This window comes from Aquila chrysaetos, chromosome 18, assembly GCF_900496995.4.
Source record: "Aquila chrysaetos chrysaetos chromosome 18, bAquChr1.4, whole genome shotgun sequence".
Taxonomy (NCBI): domain Eukaryota; kingdom Metazoa; phylum Chordata; class Aves; order Accipitriformes; family Accipitridae; genus Aquila; species Aquila chrysaetos.
The window spans coordinates 23,925,707-23,945,251 of record NC_044021.1 but is presented as its reverse complement, the minus strand read 5'-3'; the positions used below and the strand labels follow the sequence as shown (position 1 = coordinate 23,945,251).

The window sequence follows — 19,545 nt, the reverse complement described above, 5'->3', positions numbered from 1 at the left end:
CTCAGAATATGGTGGTGATCTATATCTCAGTCTAATGTCTATGACGAGAGGCAACAATGATAATATCAAGCAAGAGAAACAGAACTTTCTGTCACTTAGGGAGCTCATAAAAATGGTAAAAATGGGAAAGGTGAAGTGCATTGATTATTTGAAAAAAGTGCAAGTAGCACCCATTCAGATGCATTTTGTTGCTACTCTCAACTGCTCCATATTTTTATTGCTGAAATTGTCAAAAAAGCCTGTCTCAGCAAAGGGGGTCTGTAATGAGATACATACACATAGGTTGTCCAAGATTTACCATACTGCCAGCAAATATTGGATGTCCTTAGTTGGTTTCAGTGGAACATACTACAACAGATGCATTATATTTAATAATCCACAAAAAAAAAAAAAAAAAAAGAAATCAAGAAAAGAAAATTGTTATTTCCAGGCATGAAGATGGGATCTTTTTCAAGATGTGTAGATGTTTAGGATAAGAATCCAACCAATGATGCTAAGAACCCTGTGGTATTTCCAACACCAGTACTTTCAGAGGATGAGTAGTATAGATCTTTTGGCAGGGTGGGGAGGTTCCAGCAGGACTGGTACTCAGGTACTCAAGCTGCTATGCCCATCAGAAAACCACTGTCCTAAGATGCAGCCAGCAGTACCACTCTGGAATATCACTGTGGTGTTCTGTAGGCTCCCCCATTTATGCCTCTTCGTTTCAAACTGTGAGAACGGCTTTCATTTCTGGTGGTCTGGTCAGTGGCCTGTCAGTAGACATCTAAGGCCATCTGGATGAACTGGCACCTCCCCTCAGTTAGCCATTTGCAGCGGTATGGTATGCCTCAGAATTTTGTTCCCAGGGTAAACTCTTTCCTTGGCTCTCATAGTGATGAGAAAGTAACTGGAAAAGTAACTTCCAGAGTAGTCAATGCTGATGTTTTATGCAGGTGGACTCTGGATTTCTCTGAGTCTTATTTTTTTATCCATTATTTTTCCTCCTTCTCAATGGTTCTGTGAATGGTTCAGTGCTACGCTAGGGCTGTCTATTTAACAGCGTCCAGCAATGTAGATCAATTTGCACGGCCAATTGGTATTATCAAGTTCACATCCTTTATGAAGAATTAAGAGGCAGTCCAAAACAGCACAAATATTTTTTCCTCTTTCTAATTAGTAGTTACTCATTATGTCAGATATGAACACATCAGCATAGGACCATCTGTCTTTCCTAGTTAAATGAAGAGAGAGGGGGAGATGATTTGGAGTAATCTGTGCTTTTAATTTCTGGGCTGTTTTTAGTTTGGGGAGAAGGGAGAGAGTAATGTGTGTCACCTGGGAATTGTTTGTTTTCTGTATGTACCTGTCTTCACTTTCCTAGTTAGCTGATACTGAAAGACCTGTATTAGAAACTTCAAAGGCCCCTAGTTATTACTTACACTTGGGGGGAAAAAAATTACTCAAACTAAATGGTGTAAAATCTTTGCAAAATTGAATATCATTGTAGCCATTAACCTTGTTAGCGAGGACTATGTGCTTTTTTGATGTGGATGTGGAGTTTCAGCTATAATTCTACTTGCACGTGCCCAGGGGTGGGGAGTAGCGTTAATCCCAACTGCTTCTGTTAATCTTTTACTCCTGTCCTGGTTCACCATGTTTGTTGTTGGTTCAGAGCCTGAGAGTTTTGCTAGATGTGTGTTACAATGCTAATTACTAGAGGGTACTATCATTGACTGTAGAAATAAAAGCAATAAGTTGTAATGTTTTAGGTTCAGATTCACTCCTGACCTTTGCCAGAAGTGGAGGAACTTCAGATCCAGGGTTTTATTCAGTCTCTGTTTCTTTCTCTTTCCCTTTCCCTTTCCCTAATGGTGCAGCATGTAAGTATTTGTTATTAAAAAGGAAAGGAAAACAAATTGACAATAATGGGAGATTGAAAACTTCATTAAAAGAACTGTATAGGGAATGGTGGGTCAGCTCAGAAACCTGCTCTCAGAAACAAAATTGAATGCAGTTCAGCAGTTGTGCCACACAGTGTCACAATTGGACTGCACTTCCTTCCACTCTGTATCTTTTCCATTGTAGGTGAAGATATTTACAAAGCCAGAGAAGAGGGGTCTGAAATGTGGGGAGCAGCTGAAGTGCAGGAAGATGAAGATACTCGTGTAGAAGTTCCCCTGGACCAGGTATTGATCAAGCTTTAAATAAACGGCTGCTTTTCTAGGATCACAGGTTGTGTGTTGTTTTTCTTTCCCCAATTTCTTTCAGGTGTACAGCATAATTCTGTGGGGATGATTGTAACAGCTTAATGATATGGCTTCTTTTATGGGAGCTTTAGCAAATCTTCCTTTCTCTGTTAATGTGTCAAATATCAGTTACCTTTTCATCAGCTTCAGAACTGCTCTGAGAGCCCCTATAGGGCCTTAGAGCATTGGGACTCCCTACTATCACAACCTACCAAATAGATCCACCTGGATTGGAGTCCCTTTATACTGGTGGAGCAGTGTAAAGGGACTATGGCACAGAATCAAGGTCAGAATTCCTGCAGTCCTGAACCACAAACAGGCATGGATTTATCTGATTTTTGTTAAAGCTGCCAGTACTTTCTTCTGTTGGAACAACATGGTACTTAGTTGGCCAACTTTTCAATCATAAGACTTATGTGCAATAAATAGGTCTTGATAACTAAACATAAGATTATATCCCCTTTGTTTTACTTTGATTTGTTTTTAAAAGAAAATCCTGTGAACTGAAATAATACAGGAAATAGGTAAGTTGAAGTTTATTCCAATGAAGTGGAGAGTAGAACTGCTTAAATCACTTGCTGAAAAATTACCTTTTTTTTTCTGCTAGTGAATTGCTCACAAGACAGTCCTCTTTTTCATCTTATGTGTTTGTAGGAATTTTCCAACTTGTTCAACTTCCATGTCCCGTCCACAAGATGTTGCATTGTGCTTTCGTTGTCTGTTGATAATGGCTTGGGGCCAGCCACCTAGGCCACAAGAAAATATTTCTGATCCATGCTGCAGTGTAAGGAATCACAGTTTACCCAATAGATTTCAAAGGCTAAAAATCATCCCAACAACATAAGGGATTCTTGGGCATTTTTCTGGCTTCCTGGTGGTCAGCTCAGTGCTGAGGAACTGTTGTTAATGTGAGATTGTAAACAAATGGGAGGGAGGGAGGGAGTTAAAAATAGTTGTTTGTAAATACACTTTAATTACCCAGGGCAACCTGATGGAGCACAAACAATCGGGGAGATTTCTGGAGTGTGTTGGAGACAATTTTTTGATGTAGGTAGTGGGATACATGATTAGGCATTCTGCTGGATTTTCTACTCATGAGTAAAGAGGAACTGGTTGGGGATGTGATAGTGGCAGCCTTAGTTGCAGTGGCCATGAGACGATAGGGTTTAAGACCTTGGAGAAAGTGGGGATGGCAAATAACAAAATAAAAATACTCGAATTCAGGAGAGTGGACTTCAGCTTGTTTGGGAAACTGGCAGGGAGGATCCTGTACGGGACTGCCCTGAAGTGCAGAGGAACACAGGAGATCTGTTTGATCTCCAAGGGCATCTTCCTCAAAGTACAAGAACTATCCCAGTGTGCAAGAAAACAAGCAGGTATAGCAGGAGGCTGGTTTGAACAGAGGACTCCTGACCTCATACTAAAAGACATGTGTGGTATGTAGAAGATGGACTGCTAAGGAGCAGTATAGAGACATTACCTGGGCATGCAGGGATGGAATTGGGAAAGCCAAAGCTTGTTGAGAAATGGAAACCAATGCATGTGATTGGGAATAACCAACATGGATTTACTATGGGCAAATCACACTTAACCACTTTGCCTCAGTGATGAAATAGCTGGCTCTGTGAGTGAACGGAGAGCAGTTATTGTCATTTATCTTGCTTTCAGCATAGACTTCCATATTTGTAGGAGAAAATGAAAGAAGTGCGGTAGATATGGGGAGGAAGATATCCTTAAGGAAGGTAGGGACTGGATTTGTGGGCTGCAAGGTGGATAAAAAACTGACTAGTTCAGTGGGACGTAAAAGGTCAGTTGGTTGAAATTTAACTGGCACCTACAGATGGTGGTCCTCAGGGTTTGATACTAGGTCTGATACTTTTTAACATGTTCTTTGGTAACATGGATGATGGCATGGGATGCAGCCTTATCCAGGGCCAGTAGTAAAGCCAAACTGTCATTATCAGCTGATATGCAGGGCTGCCTTTCAGAGCAATCTCAACAGCTTGAAGGAGTGGGCTGTCTCGAGCCTCGTGAAGTTCAACAAAGAGGAATGTGAACCTGGGCACCTAGAATGCAGTAACTGTGTCTTGGTACGGTCTTGGCACAGGTAGGCTAGGGAGCAACCGCAGAAAGGGCCATGCAGCTCCTGCGGCTAGCAAGTTGACAATGAGTTGGTGGTGCCTCCTTTTGGCGATGAGGTTGACTGTGCAGGCTGGGCTACTAAAAGCACAGCCAGCATATCAAGGGAACTGATTATCTTCCTTGACTTGGCACCTCTGAGGTTGCATCTAGAATATTTTGTCCAGTTTTGAGTCTTCCCAGTACAAGAGAGAGATTTACAAACAGGAGAGAGTCCAGCACAGCAACACACTAAAAAGTTTAGGGGGCTAGAGCTTATAACACAGGAAGAAGCTTAGGGAACTGCGTTTGTTTCACCTTAAAGGCTAAGCAAGAGAAGGCAGATCAAACTGCTCTCTTCAGCTATAGATGGAGTAACAGAGAAGACGGAGCCAGGCTTTTCTCTGTGTTGCACAGCAGAAGGATGAGGCAGTGCTCAAAAGTTGCAGCAAGGAAAATTCTAAGTGGACATAAGAAAAATGTTTTCAACATTGAGAACTGTAAGCACTTTCCTGTTCAAAGAGGGTGGGGAATCTTTGCCTTTGGTGATATTTAAAACTAAACGAGGGCCTCAAACAACTTATTTTTACTTTGAAGTTAGTGCAGCGGGGCACTGGCCTAGATGATCCCTAGAGCAGTACTCTTCAAAGTGGAGTGTGCACAGCCCAGGCAGTGTGCAAGACAGTCCATTGGGGTGCAAGGATAAAATGTTAGAACTTTAGTAGTACACGTATATAATTTGTAAATAAATAAATATACATATAATGGGGAATCATACTGAAAAAGTTTTTACTGATAGGACTGTGCAATCAAAACAGTTCAGAGACCACTGCCCTAGAGGTCTCTTCTAACATAACTTTTCTGTGATTCTGTATTTGTTCCTCTTTGATTATTTCAGTCCTATAAACTTTTTTTAGTAAGCTTAGGTTTTTGTGCTTACTATTTAGTTGGCTAATTTTTTTCAATTTATTTGTATTGGGTGAAAGAATACTAGACATATATACATTTTGCTTATGTTCTGCTTTTAAAAAAATGCCTGAGGGGAAAATAGAAGTTTTATGACCTTACTCTTTGTATATCAATTTCTGCCTGCATTACTAATCTGTACATTAACAAAAGCCACCTATGAAGTTGCTGCTGTAACCATTTTGAAGAATGGCATCATAACATCTGAAAAAAACCATCTGGATCTCTCCATTTTATTTCAGGCTGCTGTTTCTAAGAAGGATCATTCCCAGTGATTTATTCATTTTAATGGGAAGGAGTGTTGCTCAGCTGTTTTATAGGCATTGTTCTTGAAGATGTGTGAATAAGCTGATTGAGAGGCAAGAGCATGACTGTCCTGGTCCCTGATATAAGGAATGCTACAGCTGTGTCTTTTCACAGCAAATACCTGCCCTGGCCTCAGAGGCTTATGTGCTAAACACCATTGGGCTCATCAGCCCTGTTAATTGCAGTTGCCCTCGTGAGGTGTTGTGATAATGAGGATGTGTTGGGTTGTACTGATAGTACTGACATTGGGGAAGAACATGCCACCTGTCGTCTTAATCTTTGTTTCTTATGACATCCTGAAGTATATCCTGCCCTGGTCTCGACAGTGTAATAATCAAATTGAGAAATGATTAGCCTGTTTATTGGCCTCTGAAGGTGCGTAAAGAATTCCTCTGGGTAGTGTAAAGCATTTGACAGTGTAAATTGGGTTGTCAGGTCTTAGTTTTTAGATTGACTGCGATTCACATGAAATCCAAGAGCGCTGGCGACGGCCGCCTTACTTCTCCACGGAGATCCTACAGCACAGGCAACAGCTCTGCCCATTCCGCCGTGTGTCCTACTGGTTTGCCTCAGCCAGAGGATGGTGACCATCACTAGGGAGGGGAGAATAGTGAGCTCTCCAGTACCACTTCTGTACTTGGCAGTGGTAGCTGCGGTTGTTGATACAGTTGCCGGTGAGCATAGGATGTGCTGGCAAGCTTGCAACGCTAGGAACTTGCTTGGTACCCCTAAGCTCATGCACCAAGGCCCATGCATCATCCTCAGATGGAAATGTTTTTCAATTGCTACCAACTGATTTTGCTACCAGGACAAGGAACTGGAAGCAGATGTGTTGGGGGGGGGGGGGGGGGGGGGGGGGATTAAAAAATCAGTTGTGCACACTATTAATAATCTGATTTTCATATTTTCAGAAAAGCCAAACAAAGCACTGAAATTTATTGCAACTCAAGCCATGGTTTATTTCTTATTTTAAAACTTCATGTATAGCTTCCTAAGTAATCTGGCAAGAAGTCAGGTCCTTCTGAGTAGCACTGAGTACTTTTTATTCCCAGATAACTGAGGCATCTCATGATCCCCGCTGACCAAAGGGATATTCCATACCATATGATGTCATGCTCAGCATGTAAAGCTGGGGAAGAAGAAGGAAGGGGGGACGTTGGGAGCGATGGCGTTTGTCTTCCCGAGTCCCCGTTAGGCGTGATGGAGCCCTGCTGTCCTGGAGATGGCTGAACACCTGCCTGCCCATGGGAAGTGGGGAATGAATTCCTTGGTTTGCTTTGCTTGCGAGCATGGCTTTTGCTTTACCTGTTAAACTGCCTTTATCTCAACCCACAAGTTTTCTCACTTTTACTCCTCTGATTCTCTCCCCCATCCCACTGGGGGGGAGTGAGCGGCTGTGCGGTGCTTAGCTGCCAGATGGGGTTAAACCACAACAGCAGTACATGACCGCTACAAGGAATTCAGGCACGTTGTTTTGCCTACTTTGCCATGGGGTATATGATACTGGCTATTAAGATTCAAGTGATGTAAAGCGAATCTGGATTTGGTTTTTTTCTTCCCTCCAGATTCATCATCCCCATCTCCTTCTCTCTTTCTGTGTTTATTTGTAAAAATTGTTGGATGATAAATTTGTCTAACGGGCACTGATTGTAGATGTTCACACTCTTGGTTCTTTCACTAGCCATTTACTTTCCATTATTCCAGACATGTCCACTGATTAATGCAGTCCTGATGCCACTCATTATTCCCCATTTCCTGGGCTGTGATGTGATGTGAGATTGTGTAGCTCCCCTAGGTGCTCTCTCTGTAGCTGGAGTGTATCATTAGCAGCAGAAAATTTGCACCTTTCTTTTGCAGTTTTCATTATGGAGTATACATTTTGCTTTAGAGACCTGAGATTCACCTCAGTTAACAGAATAAAATGTTTATCTTCCCTATTGCTGAAGGCAAAATGTTAAAGTTTACATTGATTCAACATTAAAACAGGCTGACTGCTCGAAGAGACGTTCTTTGATTAAAAAGGCTAGAACTTTTCATGAGGAAATATTTTGCACTACATCAGTAAGGATTTCAAAATGACATTTGGAAAGAATACATGCAGAACTTTTTGTGCTCAAATTTCACTACAAAGGCTGCAGCTGTAATTTAAGCCTTCTGGATTTTGAGTGCTGACAAGCCAACAGATAAGATTTTTCCCTGCATGTTCTTCTTTCAGCTGCACTGATTTAAACTTAATTTTTTTATTGTTTGTCTGTGTGAGATAGGGAAACTTACTCTTGTTGGTTCCTTGCAGCTCAGAATGAGAATAGGGATTTTCCCTCGGTTTCTGCATTGCATGACTCTGATTTCTGAAGCTATAGTAGCAAGGTCTGATCTTTTCTTCAAAGGCCTGTGTGGCCAACTGTTGGAGGGCCTTCACTTCTTCTGAGTGAAGCCTGCAAATGCAGTTCTGTTGTAAAACTAGTGTTGATAGCACTTTGAAAAAAGTTTCCTCTCTCTGTGTACACCTGTCTTGAAAAAAATCCAGCAATCTTACAGCAGACAATTTCTCAAATTGCTTAATTTTTAGGGCATTTTTCATTCATTGTAGAAGACACTGTTTCTGGAAAAACAACATTTCTGTATTTTTGCAACCTCAGTAGGGCTTCTTTTTAAATGCTTATCAATCTTCTCATTATCTACAGGGATGCTCAGCAGATCATACTGTATTGTAGGGTGTGAAGTTTAGGCAAATTTTAATGTACATGTGGAAAATGTTATGGAAAAACTAGACATGATTGCCAGTGAAATAAATGGAGAAAAATATTGTTGACTTAGGTACATCTTAGAAAAGTAAAGATCTGATCAGATGTTTTCTTCTCTGCCATGTCTGTTTTGTGATTAAGGAATTATGCATGCTTCCAGTTACTACACAATGAAACAGAGGAATGGAGTTTGAAAAGCTGTTTTTTTCTACACTTCAGTTACATAGTTTCCATTCATTCCAGTTAGACTTCTGGGTGCTACAATCTTATGAAAAATTAGACTCTGTGGACTCAGGTGCTGCATTTGTTGTAAAAAAAAAAAAAAAAAAAAAAAAAAAAAGGCAAAAAAAAGCATCCAACTAAAAAATTGGAGTTTAAATGTTGTGGCAATATAGACTTTTTTGCCTTCAGGAGCAACAGTGCATTTACTACGTGGGAAGTGTAAGACTGATGAACCCTTAACTATTCATTTGCTTGTTTTTAAGAGCCTGGGTTTTGTAAATGATGTGGAAGAGAAGAGGGCTGCTGTCACTTAGCAACCCTATCTGGTTTGGGAACAAAATGTTTTGCTGTTGGAATCTGTGCAGTGTTGCTACAAAGCATTCCTGACTGGGTAGGAGCAGGGGCAGCTCTGTTCTGGAGAGGTTTGGTGCAATCAAAGTTAAGTGTTCCTGATGCTCCATTTGTGAGATGTATTCATGCCAGTATTTGTGACCATTAAGATTTTTGTTGTCTACCTCATTGTTTGTCTGTTGTGACCATTAGCCAAGTAAACATTTCCAAATGGCTTCAATAAAGCAAAATTATGTTTTCCGTTAATGGTACAAAATAATTTCCGCCTTAAATGTTTTGTGATACTGCACTTTTCAATATTCTAGTATCAGTCATGTACAAACCTTCTGAGAGGTTACATTAGCATCCCTAGAGGAAAAGAAGCCAAATGCTTCAACGTCTGAAGATTTCCTGACTTATTGCTTTTGAATGATGATGGCATTTGGTAATGTAGCTCTTAATGAATGATAGCATGATGAGTGTAATTAGAATACATCTTTCTTTTTTAAACACTCTGTTTTTGCTGAGATTAAAAATACCATCAAGCAATCATACTTCTTGAATGCAAAATGAAATTCACTCTATTCCTCATCAACCTGCTAGTAAGTCAGGAGGTTTCCAGAAGGCAAGCTGGGTCCATGTTTCCAGCATGAAATTGAGAATGACTTCAGTTGTTCTACATGCCTTTCATTGAATATGCCTTTCAATGTACATATACAAGTCTTTTGTCAGCGAGTCCTTCAATACGCCCATCCTGATTTGCTCTGACCGAGAGAACACAGTTTGCAGCAACTTTGATGTATGCGTAATAGGCATTTTGTACTGTTGTAGGTGGAGGGATGGCTGGAGTGTATCAAATTCAGTGAAAAGGTTCCCATTGACTCCAGGGGACTTTGAATTATACCCTGACCCAGCAAGCACTTTAATATAGGCTTTAGCTCACTATTTCAGGTTCACTGAAATCACTGGAACTATTTAAGAAGGTAAAGTTAAGCATGTACAGCATTTACAGGCTTTGGACCATAAACAACTCCGGTTTTCTCCCTTTTTCTGTTTTCTTCCCTGCATGTATATATGCACATAAACATTCTCTTTCCCTAAATATGAAAAATCTAACTTTTGCTAAGTATATCTCTTTCTCAGTGAAGGTGGTGTACTTAAAATGGAGAAAGCTAGTTCATGTATAGCTAGTAGATCAGTAAGATCTCAGTAGAAAGTATCAATGCTTTTTATGTAAAGCGCAGTGTATGATTTGGTGGGTGATTTTGGCCTTCAGTTCCCTCCCTACAGTCCTGTCTTAGGTCTGCTGTGCATTCTGAAATGCGTCGTCTGTGGTCATACTCACATTTCAAAGCCTACCTATGACTGCATGCAGTGGGAACCATACTGCATTTTAGATTACCTTGCAGAAGGTCTTTTCCTCTGGATCAATGCTGATTTTAACTTGTTTGAAATGTCCATTCTAATGTAGTCCAGCTTGAAAGGAGATTAAATGAAGAACGCATTTTGCTTTCCAATTATTAGCTGTAAACATGACTTTTTATTTTTGTCTGTAGTAGTAATAACCGTTGTAGTACTATGCTCAGCTATCTTGAAGTTTTCAGTTACTATAAAAACATTATACTTGCACTGATGGGTTTTGTTTTACTGACCTTGTTTTGTACTATTATTTTTCAGGCAATTTAGCTCGACTGGTCAAGTTAAATTAGTTAAAATTTGAATGTCATTTCATGCTTATTCCCTGTGAGCTTCCAGTGAGTTTCAGGGTACAGTTCAATAACGCTGTGTTTATCTTCTATGTTACTCAGTTTTAACTCTTAAAAAATTTGCATCCACATCTGTTTTAGACAGATAAGGTCTAATGAGTCTAGCTAGCATAGCACCTTAGGAAATTACTGCGCCTCGAATGTCCATTGTGCTTCTATGCCAAAGACTGCTTCCACAGCAATGAAACCAGTAAAAGCATATGCATTAGGGTACACATGTTTACACCATGGTGTAAAGTCTACACACCTTCTTCTGCAGTCCAAAATGAGCCACCATACTACAGCAGTTCAGGTAAGGGCAGATATTCTCTTCTGATTGTACCCACTATCATGCAGTAACAAAAAGCTGCAAATAATAACATCTTGGATGACTACAACACTTAACTGAGGAAGGCTGGGTTTACTTTTCTTCTTTTCTTACCCACTCTTCATTTGGTGTTTGTAATGTCATAGCAAGCAGGTGTCATTAGGCAAAACCAAAACTGCTTACTTTTAGCTAGCGGTGTCTGGTGCATTTAATTTGTCCCTCCCCTGTTTCTGGTCAGAATCCATTGCTGCTAATTTCCTTAGAAGACTAAAACAAATTAGTAGGTCACATGTATAAGACTAGCAGGTAACTTCTGAGAACGTATCGATCTACAGATTCTTCACTGTCTTTATGTGCTGGAGGTTTCCAAAGTTGGCTCAAGTTTGCTTTGGATGGTGCCTTCTTTGAAGGTGTCTGTAAAGACTTGGCTTGCTTAATTTTTATTTTTAGTGGTAATAAGGTCAGTTTGATGGCACCAGATGAAAAGAATTTATTTTGTTATATTCCTTTCATTACTATTATTAGTATTATTCTTATATTTTTATTATTATTGTTATTGTTATATTTTATTTTACTATAGTTATTAAACCATTCTTATATTAAAAAAAAAAAAAAAAAGAGAGATAAGTAAAACCCAGGAAAGGACAAGTGATGCACAATGCAATTACTCACCAGCCACTGACCGATGCCTGAGCAGTGATCGGCCCTTCCTGGCCAACTTCCCCCAGTTTATATACCAAGCATGACGTTCCATGGTATGGAATATCCCTTTGGCTAGTTCGGGTCAGCTGTCCTAGCCGTGCTCCCTCTCAGCTTCTTGTGCACCTGCTTGCTGGCAGGGCATGGGAAACTGAAAAATCCTTAACTTAGGGTAAGCATTACTTAGCAAGAACTAAAACATCAGTGTGTTATCAACATTATTCTCACACTAAATCCAAAACACACCGTACCAGCTACTAAGAAGAAAATTAACTCTATCCCAGCTAAACCCAGAACAGTGAGTCAGGAAGACTCGAATAAAAAACACACAGAGACTACTGTACTTCAGAAATTACTTATGGAGCCATTATTTATCTGGTCAGGTAACCTTGTAATATTTCTAGTAATTGGTCATTCTGTGGATTATTACAACTCAATAACTTGTCCTTTTTTTTAAGCTGTCAATGCGGTATTGTGCACTGGCGTAATAAAGTCGTCTTATGTTGCTACTTAGATATCAAAGCAAAAGCAAAGGGTCTCATCAAGAGGCTTCAATCAATTGTTGGTATTGCTGAACTGGCTTTTACTAATATGTTGAAGGTGATGAGAGAATTCTTTTGAAACATTAGTATTAGTGAGGGGAAGAGATTTTTAGAAGACATAACTTATAGGTCTGTAGCAGCCAGCTGCCTGCATAAAGAAGCTGCTAATGATAGTAAAATTCCAAACACTTTTGATTAAGAGATAATCTATTGATCTTAGCTTGTTTGCTTTAGATTTAAGGGTCTGATGAAGCTGTGTGGGAGGCAGACACCCTGTCACTCCTGTGGGATTTTTTTTCTCTTTATTTTCATTCAAACCTTAGCACAAGTACATAAGTCATCTTGGCAGCAGGGGCACGGGTTCACTGAATAGTCAGGTGAATCTTCCAAGCTGAAACTAGAAGACAAATGGCAGAAACTAGATAGTATGTGCATCAGTCTTCCAGGTTGTCATGAAATGATGCTACTAGCAGCTTTATCTATAGTGAGTTTCTGCTTACTCTTCTTCAATATGGGACAAGATCCTGTTCCTCCTGTCTGCTGGTCTGACTGTGTAGGAAAAAATGATTGCTAAATGTCAAACAAATCCTAACCATGCCACCCTACAGAGGGGTCTTTGGGAAGGGGAATGATGTTATGGAAGTGACCGGTGGGTCGGCCTCATCTCTCTTGCTACTTTTCTGTGGATGCATAGAAGACACAACAGGGCTGCTTGGTATGGCATGGCCTGATTGTCCTAGTTTCAGCTGGGATAGAGTTAACTGTCTTCCTAGTAGCTGGTGCGGTGCTATGTTTTGAGTTCAGTATGAGAAGAATGTTGATAACACCGATGTTTTCAGTTGCTGCTAGTAGTGTTTAGACTAATGTCAAGGATTTTTCAGCTTCTCATGCCCAGCCAGCGAGGAAGCTGGAGGGGCACAAGAAGTTGGCACAGGACACAGCCAGGGCACCTGACCCAAACTGGCCAACAGGGTATTCCATACCATGGGACATCCCATCTAGTATCGGAACTGGGAAGTGGGAGCGGGGAATCGCCGCTCGGGGACTAGCTGGGTGCCGGTCGGCGGGTGGTGAGCAATTGCACTGTGCATCATTTGTACATTCCAATCCTTTCATTATTGCTGTTGTCATCATTATCATTATTCGTTTCTTCTTTTCTGTTCTATTAAACTGTTCTTATCTCAACCCGTGGGTTTTGCTTCTTTTTCCCGATTTTCTCCCCCATCCCACTGGGTGGGGGGGAGGGAGTGAGCGGCTGCGTGGTGCTTAGCTGCTGGCTGGGGTTAAACCACGACACTGATCCATAGGTAAAACGCTTCTTGGGGAACAGTTTGTGGGCTAAGGATGGATGATATTTTATTGTGACGGGACTTTAGAAACAAGTACGTACTAAATGCTAGAATGTTGGAGAACCTGGAATATCTGGAATGAAATAGCTGTTGCTATATTAATTAAATCTAGCTCATTCCATTTGTTTTGAGTATGGTCAAATGGATTAACCCAGTGTAATAAATTTAAATCTCACTAACACATTTTTAATGGAGAATAAGAGTGCATTATGGGGTGTTAGTACAGGAGCATCATTTTCTGTCCATGTAGACAAACCTCAAATTAGCATACTTACTCCTCAGTAATGATGTAATTGTGATTTTGATGTCTGTCACATTCCAGAATTGCATGGAGCATTCTGATTAAAAATGCCTCATTATGCTGCTGCTTTTCCTTTCACCAGAGGCCAGCAGAAACTGTAGATGAAGAAGAAAATGCCGAAGAGGAAGATGACAGGGGAGAGGAGGCATATAAAGGACAGGAAGAATATCCAGAAGTGAATGGAGAGAAAAGTGGGGAAACTGTTAAAGAAAGAAGTGAAGTGGAAGAAAACAAGAAGAAATTAAATTACAATTATGAATATGAAGCAGAAGAAACAGAGAATGTTGACCAAGCAGAGGAAGAGGAACTTACCCATTTAAATGGCAAGAAAAATGAAGAAAATGGTGAGGGAATGGAGCACTTGAACTACCAAGGTGATCTTCAGCCTGAAGAAGAAATAAAAGAGGATTCTGACAGTCAGAACCAGGTGAGTGTTTATTCTTTCAGCTTGTTGTTCTTAAGTTACTGTTCCTCATTCATCTCAGCCTTAGGTTTCTCAGCTAGTCTCTAAGTAGCTCACTCCTGATATGGTCCTGAAAGCATTTATGAGAACTTCAGTTTGTAGAAAAGCTGTTTTCCATCTATATGGATCAGTTACATCAGTAATTACATTACATGCCCTCCAACTGAGAAAGCAGATGTTTCTTGCTATTTGATGAATCTGCATCTCCTGCTTTCCTGAGTATTCTGAATTTTGAAAAAAAGTAATAAAAAAAATTCTTGCAATTTCCAGAAAAGCATAATCATTATATATTTCCACAATACGTTGTCCTTTAGGACAGAGCAGAAGGGTGTGTTCATGAAACCACAGTGCCTCATTATTTTGATGAGTTGACTTTCACAGAAATTGCATTTCATAAAGGGCTCTTGCCTTTGCTTTGTGAAAGTTTCATCTCCTTTTCTTAGAAATTGCAAAAGACAGTGGAGATGAACAAGATCCTCAAAACAAGGGGCTTTGGTCAGTCTGAAAGCAAATAACCTATTAATTTAGGAGACACGGTAACATGATGTTGGCTTAGATGGACACATGTAGCCCAGAAAAATGACATGGACTACTCTGACTGTCAGATGAACTGACCAGCAAACAGAACGTGGGAAACGAAGTGCTTGCTTTGACAGGGAGAATCCAGATCTGGGAAGAGTGGGATTCTTGAATGTCAGAAGCAGAACAACTTGCTGCACATTCCCTGCCTATAGGCTGCTGAAAAACAGACTGTTCCTCTGCTTTTCTTGTGATGCTGGGAATGGTTTCTTGCACCTTGCAACTGGGCTTTCTTCTGTTTCTGTACGACACACAAGAACATTTTTCAATTAAGAGAGCTGAGTAATGTGATGTATTCTTGGGCCCTGAATTTATTTTATGCTTGATATATTGATTTTTTTTGTTAGTTTTTAGAAAAGCTGAAGTTATTTATGGAAGTGGAGAAAGTGAGTGAGCATTCACTTTAAATGGATATGTGGGTAACTGCATGTTTCAGGAAAGAACTGGGGGGGGGATCTCTAATTTGAGTACTTTCTCCTTTGGAAGGTATGTAAGCATAAGGTAAATAAAAATGTTAATGTGATCACTCTTGGAAAACATTTTTTCATGTTACAAATACCTTGCGGAAATTTTAGTGTGATGTGCTAACACTGTATTGAAATGAATTGAAATCTTTGTTACCTGATGAAGTTAACAGTACCTGTCCTTTTTCTCTAGGTTGATTCCCATCTTGAAAAAGCATCCACAAATCCAAGGGTGACAATCACCAGCCCACAGGAAAGTGAAAGAAATGACCAGAGCAATGACTATGCTGCAGTTGCATAGATGGAAATAATGTAATGAGCAGAAGAAGAAAAATTATAATACCTTAAACATAAAGCATGTTATTTTTTGCTATTGATAACTTATAATGGGAAGATAGGTTGAGTACCCACACATTGAGTCTTGAGATGATAATGCCATAAGGACTGATAGAGAAAACAAACATTAATAGCTACTAGAAGAACATAGAATTATTTTTACAAGGTGAGATTTTCTGATAGAATTTGAGGGGGTAAGTACAAGAGTACTGTATAGTAGTATTAGAAATAAATGAACTATTCTGTGGTATAAGATGGTTAGCAGCAATAGAAAAAACACCAAAATGACATTGTTCCAGAAAAAGGAAAAAAACCCAACCCAAATTCAATGTCAAAACTTCTTGTAGATTTGTTCAGAAAAGAGAAACGACTTTTTACTTTTAATGTGGACATATGTAGTTTTTCCTTTAAAATTCCACATGATGTGTATGATTTTCAGGCATAAAATTAAGATATAATTAGAATATGTTCCTCACTTAATCAACTTATGCCCACAAAAAATGGTGTACTATAATGAGGTGTCAGTCCTAATGTTACTAAATAGTGGACTTTCAATATATTAATTAGAATTGTTAGTTTTTACATTGATAAATAACACTTATTTAGCACTGTGAATATATGTAGACAGCCTACAAATACTGCAGCTTGTTCCCATTTACAGCAAGAAGTTTTGTTGATTGTCCTGCACCGATTCACTAAACAGTGAATTGTTATCATAGTGAAAAAAAAAGTAAAGGAAGAGTATGTAGCAGATTAGTTTCAAAAGTTGAGTTTGGGTGGATTTGTAAATCGGTCTATGTGAAATTTAATTTATTAATTAAAAAAAATCAATAGGCCTGGTTTCTGACTGAAATTGCCATGAAACCATTGCTGTGAATGGAGCCATTTTAATATGAAACACGTTAGGATGAGGTGGCCAGTTTTCTGTAAAAGTAGGCAACAATCGCTGCATTTATGAATCCTTTATGTAGCCTTAATGGTTGGGAGTGTGTCATCTTCTTTTTGAGCAAGCTGGCTCTTGATAGGCTGTGGCTTAATTTGCATTAGTAAATAAGGCATTGATCCGTAGTATTAGTTCTCTTAATGACACTAATTCCATTGCTCTTACTGTTTCTCTGCTAGTAATAGGAATAATTTGTAGTTCATAGAGATACAGCCCTGAGCATAATTTCATTAATTATACAAAAGAAATAGTGGCTTTCCTTATTATTAATGCTGGTAAATTATTACTATGGGAAACTAAATATCATTTTTTGTTGATTTCATGCCATTAAGACAAAAATTACATTTATGAACAAATTGAACTCGAAGCACTGTTTGAGGAATGTGAAGAACCACTTGTCATGACTGAAACTCATACAAACATCTTCACTTTTTCCAGTAACTATTAAATATATTTTTCCGATGGAGTAGAAATACGTAGAGATCCTTCAGCATGTTTCTGAGTATTGGCAATGTAAGCATAAAAAACCATAATGATAAAAACCATATGAACAGGGTTAGAACAGTTTGCCCTGTGGCATCTCTGTCTATAATTCCCGTGTCTTTTGTTAAACTGTCTGATAAAGGTCTGAGGGAATATTACATTTGTGATCAGTTCAAAATAAGCTCCTAATTCGGCCAAGCTCTTAAGCAAGTATGTATGCTTCTTTTATTTGATACAGCAATTAAGCCTATGCTGAAATACCTTTGATTTCACTGGGATTTAAGGAGACATTTCAAGTTAAGAAGTAAAAACCAACCCACCCACCCACCCCCAAAAAAAAAAACCCAAACCAACAACAAAACAACAAACAAAACAGAATGAATAAAATAACTGTACATGCTAGTGAGGAAAAATAACACACAGAAATCCTCTAGGTACCTTTATAGTTAATCCAACACTGGAATAATATATGCAGTAGCATTAAAAGCCCTTAAACAATACTTAACCATCCAGAGAAGGCAGCTCTGTGTCCTTGGGGTGCTTGGGGGAACTTACCCGCTGAAAATTCTGTGCAAAGCTGACCAAGGAAAATGGCTAATGCTGCGTTTTTCTCACTTAGAGCTGAGTAACTCAGATGCTTACTGGTAAGCATGGGCTTAAATGTGTTGCTGAATCAAGACAAATGACAGTAATCTTGTATTGACATTACTATGAATGGGCTCTTCTCTAGAAGTTAATGGTGTACCAAATACTCTACTTGCTTCATTTTATTGCAGATTAAGGCTTGAACAACCTCTGAGATGTTCTTCATGCTCAAAAGTTTGAAGTTAAATTGGCACCCAAAAATATCTGATGGAGGTACTCAATTTGGAGAACGTTAACCTCAAAATGTTTTACCTAGAAACAATATTTAGAAGAAACTGAGGGATTTGTATGGTGATACTTTTCTCCCTTTGGTTTCTATTTATAGCTTCTGTCTGCCAACAGTTTCCGTCATTTCTTCCCTTTTCCCCAAATGTTTGGTGTCTTCCATGCTTATAAGACTCACAGATATCAATAAGAGTAATTTAAAAGCTCAAACTAAATTCTGGGGAAGTGTAATATGATCATTTTCTTTCATGGGAATATGAAATCCCTATGAGTGTTATTCAGGCTTTAAAATGTTTTCCCCTCTGTTTTCTTGTAAGAAAGACAGGATATATTTCTTCAGAATAGCAAATCAGACTTTTTGGAAATAGAGATATAACCATTTTATCATTCACCTTACAACACTGACAACACGGATTTTGTATCAGGTTCTTTTATATAGAGAAGTTAGTTTATGCATAACAAATAATTCTGATGTTAAAGTAGAAATTAAACGAAGCGTACAGGTGGTATTGCAAATAGTTTTTCTGTCTGGATTTGCTGTGTGTGATGGCTTAACTCAGTTTTACATGAGAAATACATTATTTTGTTGAGCTTATATAATGTTATTTTATTAAGCTTATATGCTACAGTTCTGAGGGTTTTTTTAAGAATTGTTTTCTTGTTTTGCTTTTATTTTTAAAAATAGTTTGCTATTAAAGAGAACTAGCACACAGATATTCCTGTGTTTTGTCTCATATCAAGGCCTGTTTGATGTTAAGTCTATCTTTGGGTGACTGACTTTATAAACCTGGTGATTTTGCAGCTGATAGGATTCTCCCATAACTAGAACTTAAAAAAAAAAAAAAAAATCAGATTTGGTAGTCTTGGTATTGCAACAGTGAAAGAAAATATGCTGACAATTTAGCTGTTACAGAGTTATAAATCTAAGAATAACAGCACAGTTAAACTAGCCACTGGTTTTTAATGTCATCATTCAGGTTAGGACTGTATTATCAGTATGTATATACTGTTTAGCTGATACTCAGAAAATAACATGAGTTTTATCTGTTCACTGGCAATACTTGAGAAGACTACCAAAACTTTTAGATGTCTCCCTGCTGAAATTCCTAATTTCAGCAAAGTGTTAAAGCATATGCTTAAATCCCACAGGACTGCAGTTTTCATTGAATGAAATGCTTCGGTGCCTTGACATATCAAAGCCAAAATAAAATTAGTTTCCGGACAGAAAAGGGTGAAAATAAGGAAAATATAATCCCCACTCAGTCTCATCTAAAGTAAAGCAAAATAAACCTGCGTGCGAAAAAGAATAAGTGTAAGTATTCCGATTACTTGAATATGGGGAAAGAATTGTTGGTATTTTGATTTATTATCCCAAAGGTACATTAAAATAACCGTTAGATAATAAATGTAAGTACAAAATGAAGTATCTCAAGGAAGGGTGTATTTATTAAGCAGTAGCAATCAGAATGATTTAACGGGATGCAGCTCAAGGATGTATTGTTTTGGGTGGCTGATAGCCTTCAATTTAA

At 38.9% G+C, this 19,545-nt stretch overlaps 1 protein-coding gene across 2 annotated transcripts in view; it reads left to right on the top strand.

The window, feature by feature from the left end:
- The window catches only part of DCDC2 (doublecortin domain containing 2), a 71,238-nt gene extending 52,508 nt beyond the window's left edge, over positions 1-18,730 (top strand). For both annotated transcript variants that reach the window (XM_030042024.2, XM_030042023.2), the window contains 3 exons: positions 2,068-2,168; positions 13,961-14,305; positions 15,578-18,730. In XM_030042024.2, coding sequence (XP_029897884.1) covers positions 2,068-2,168; positions 13,961-14,305; positions 15,578-15,685 — 554 coding nt within the window. In that variant the 3' untranslated portion in view covers positions 15,686-18,730. The remainder of the gene's footprint in view (positions 1-2,067; positions 2,169-13,960; positions 14,306-15,577) is intronic.
- The last annotated feature ends 815 nt before the right edge of the window (positions 18,731-19,545 follow it).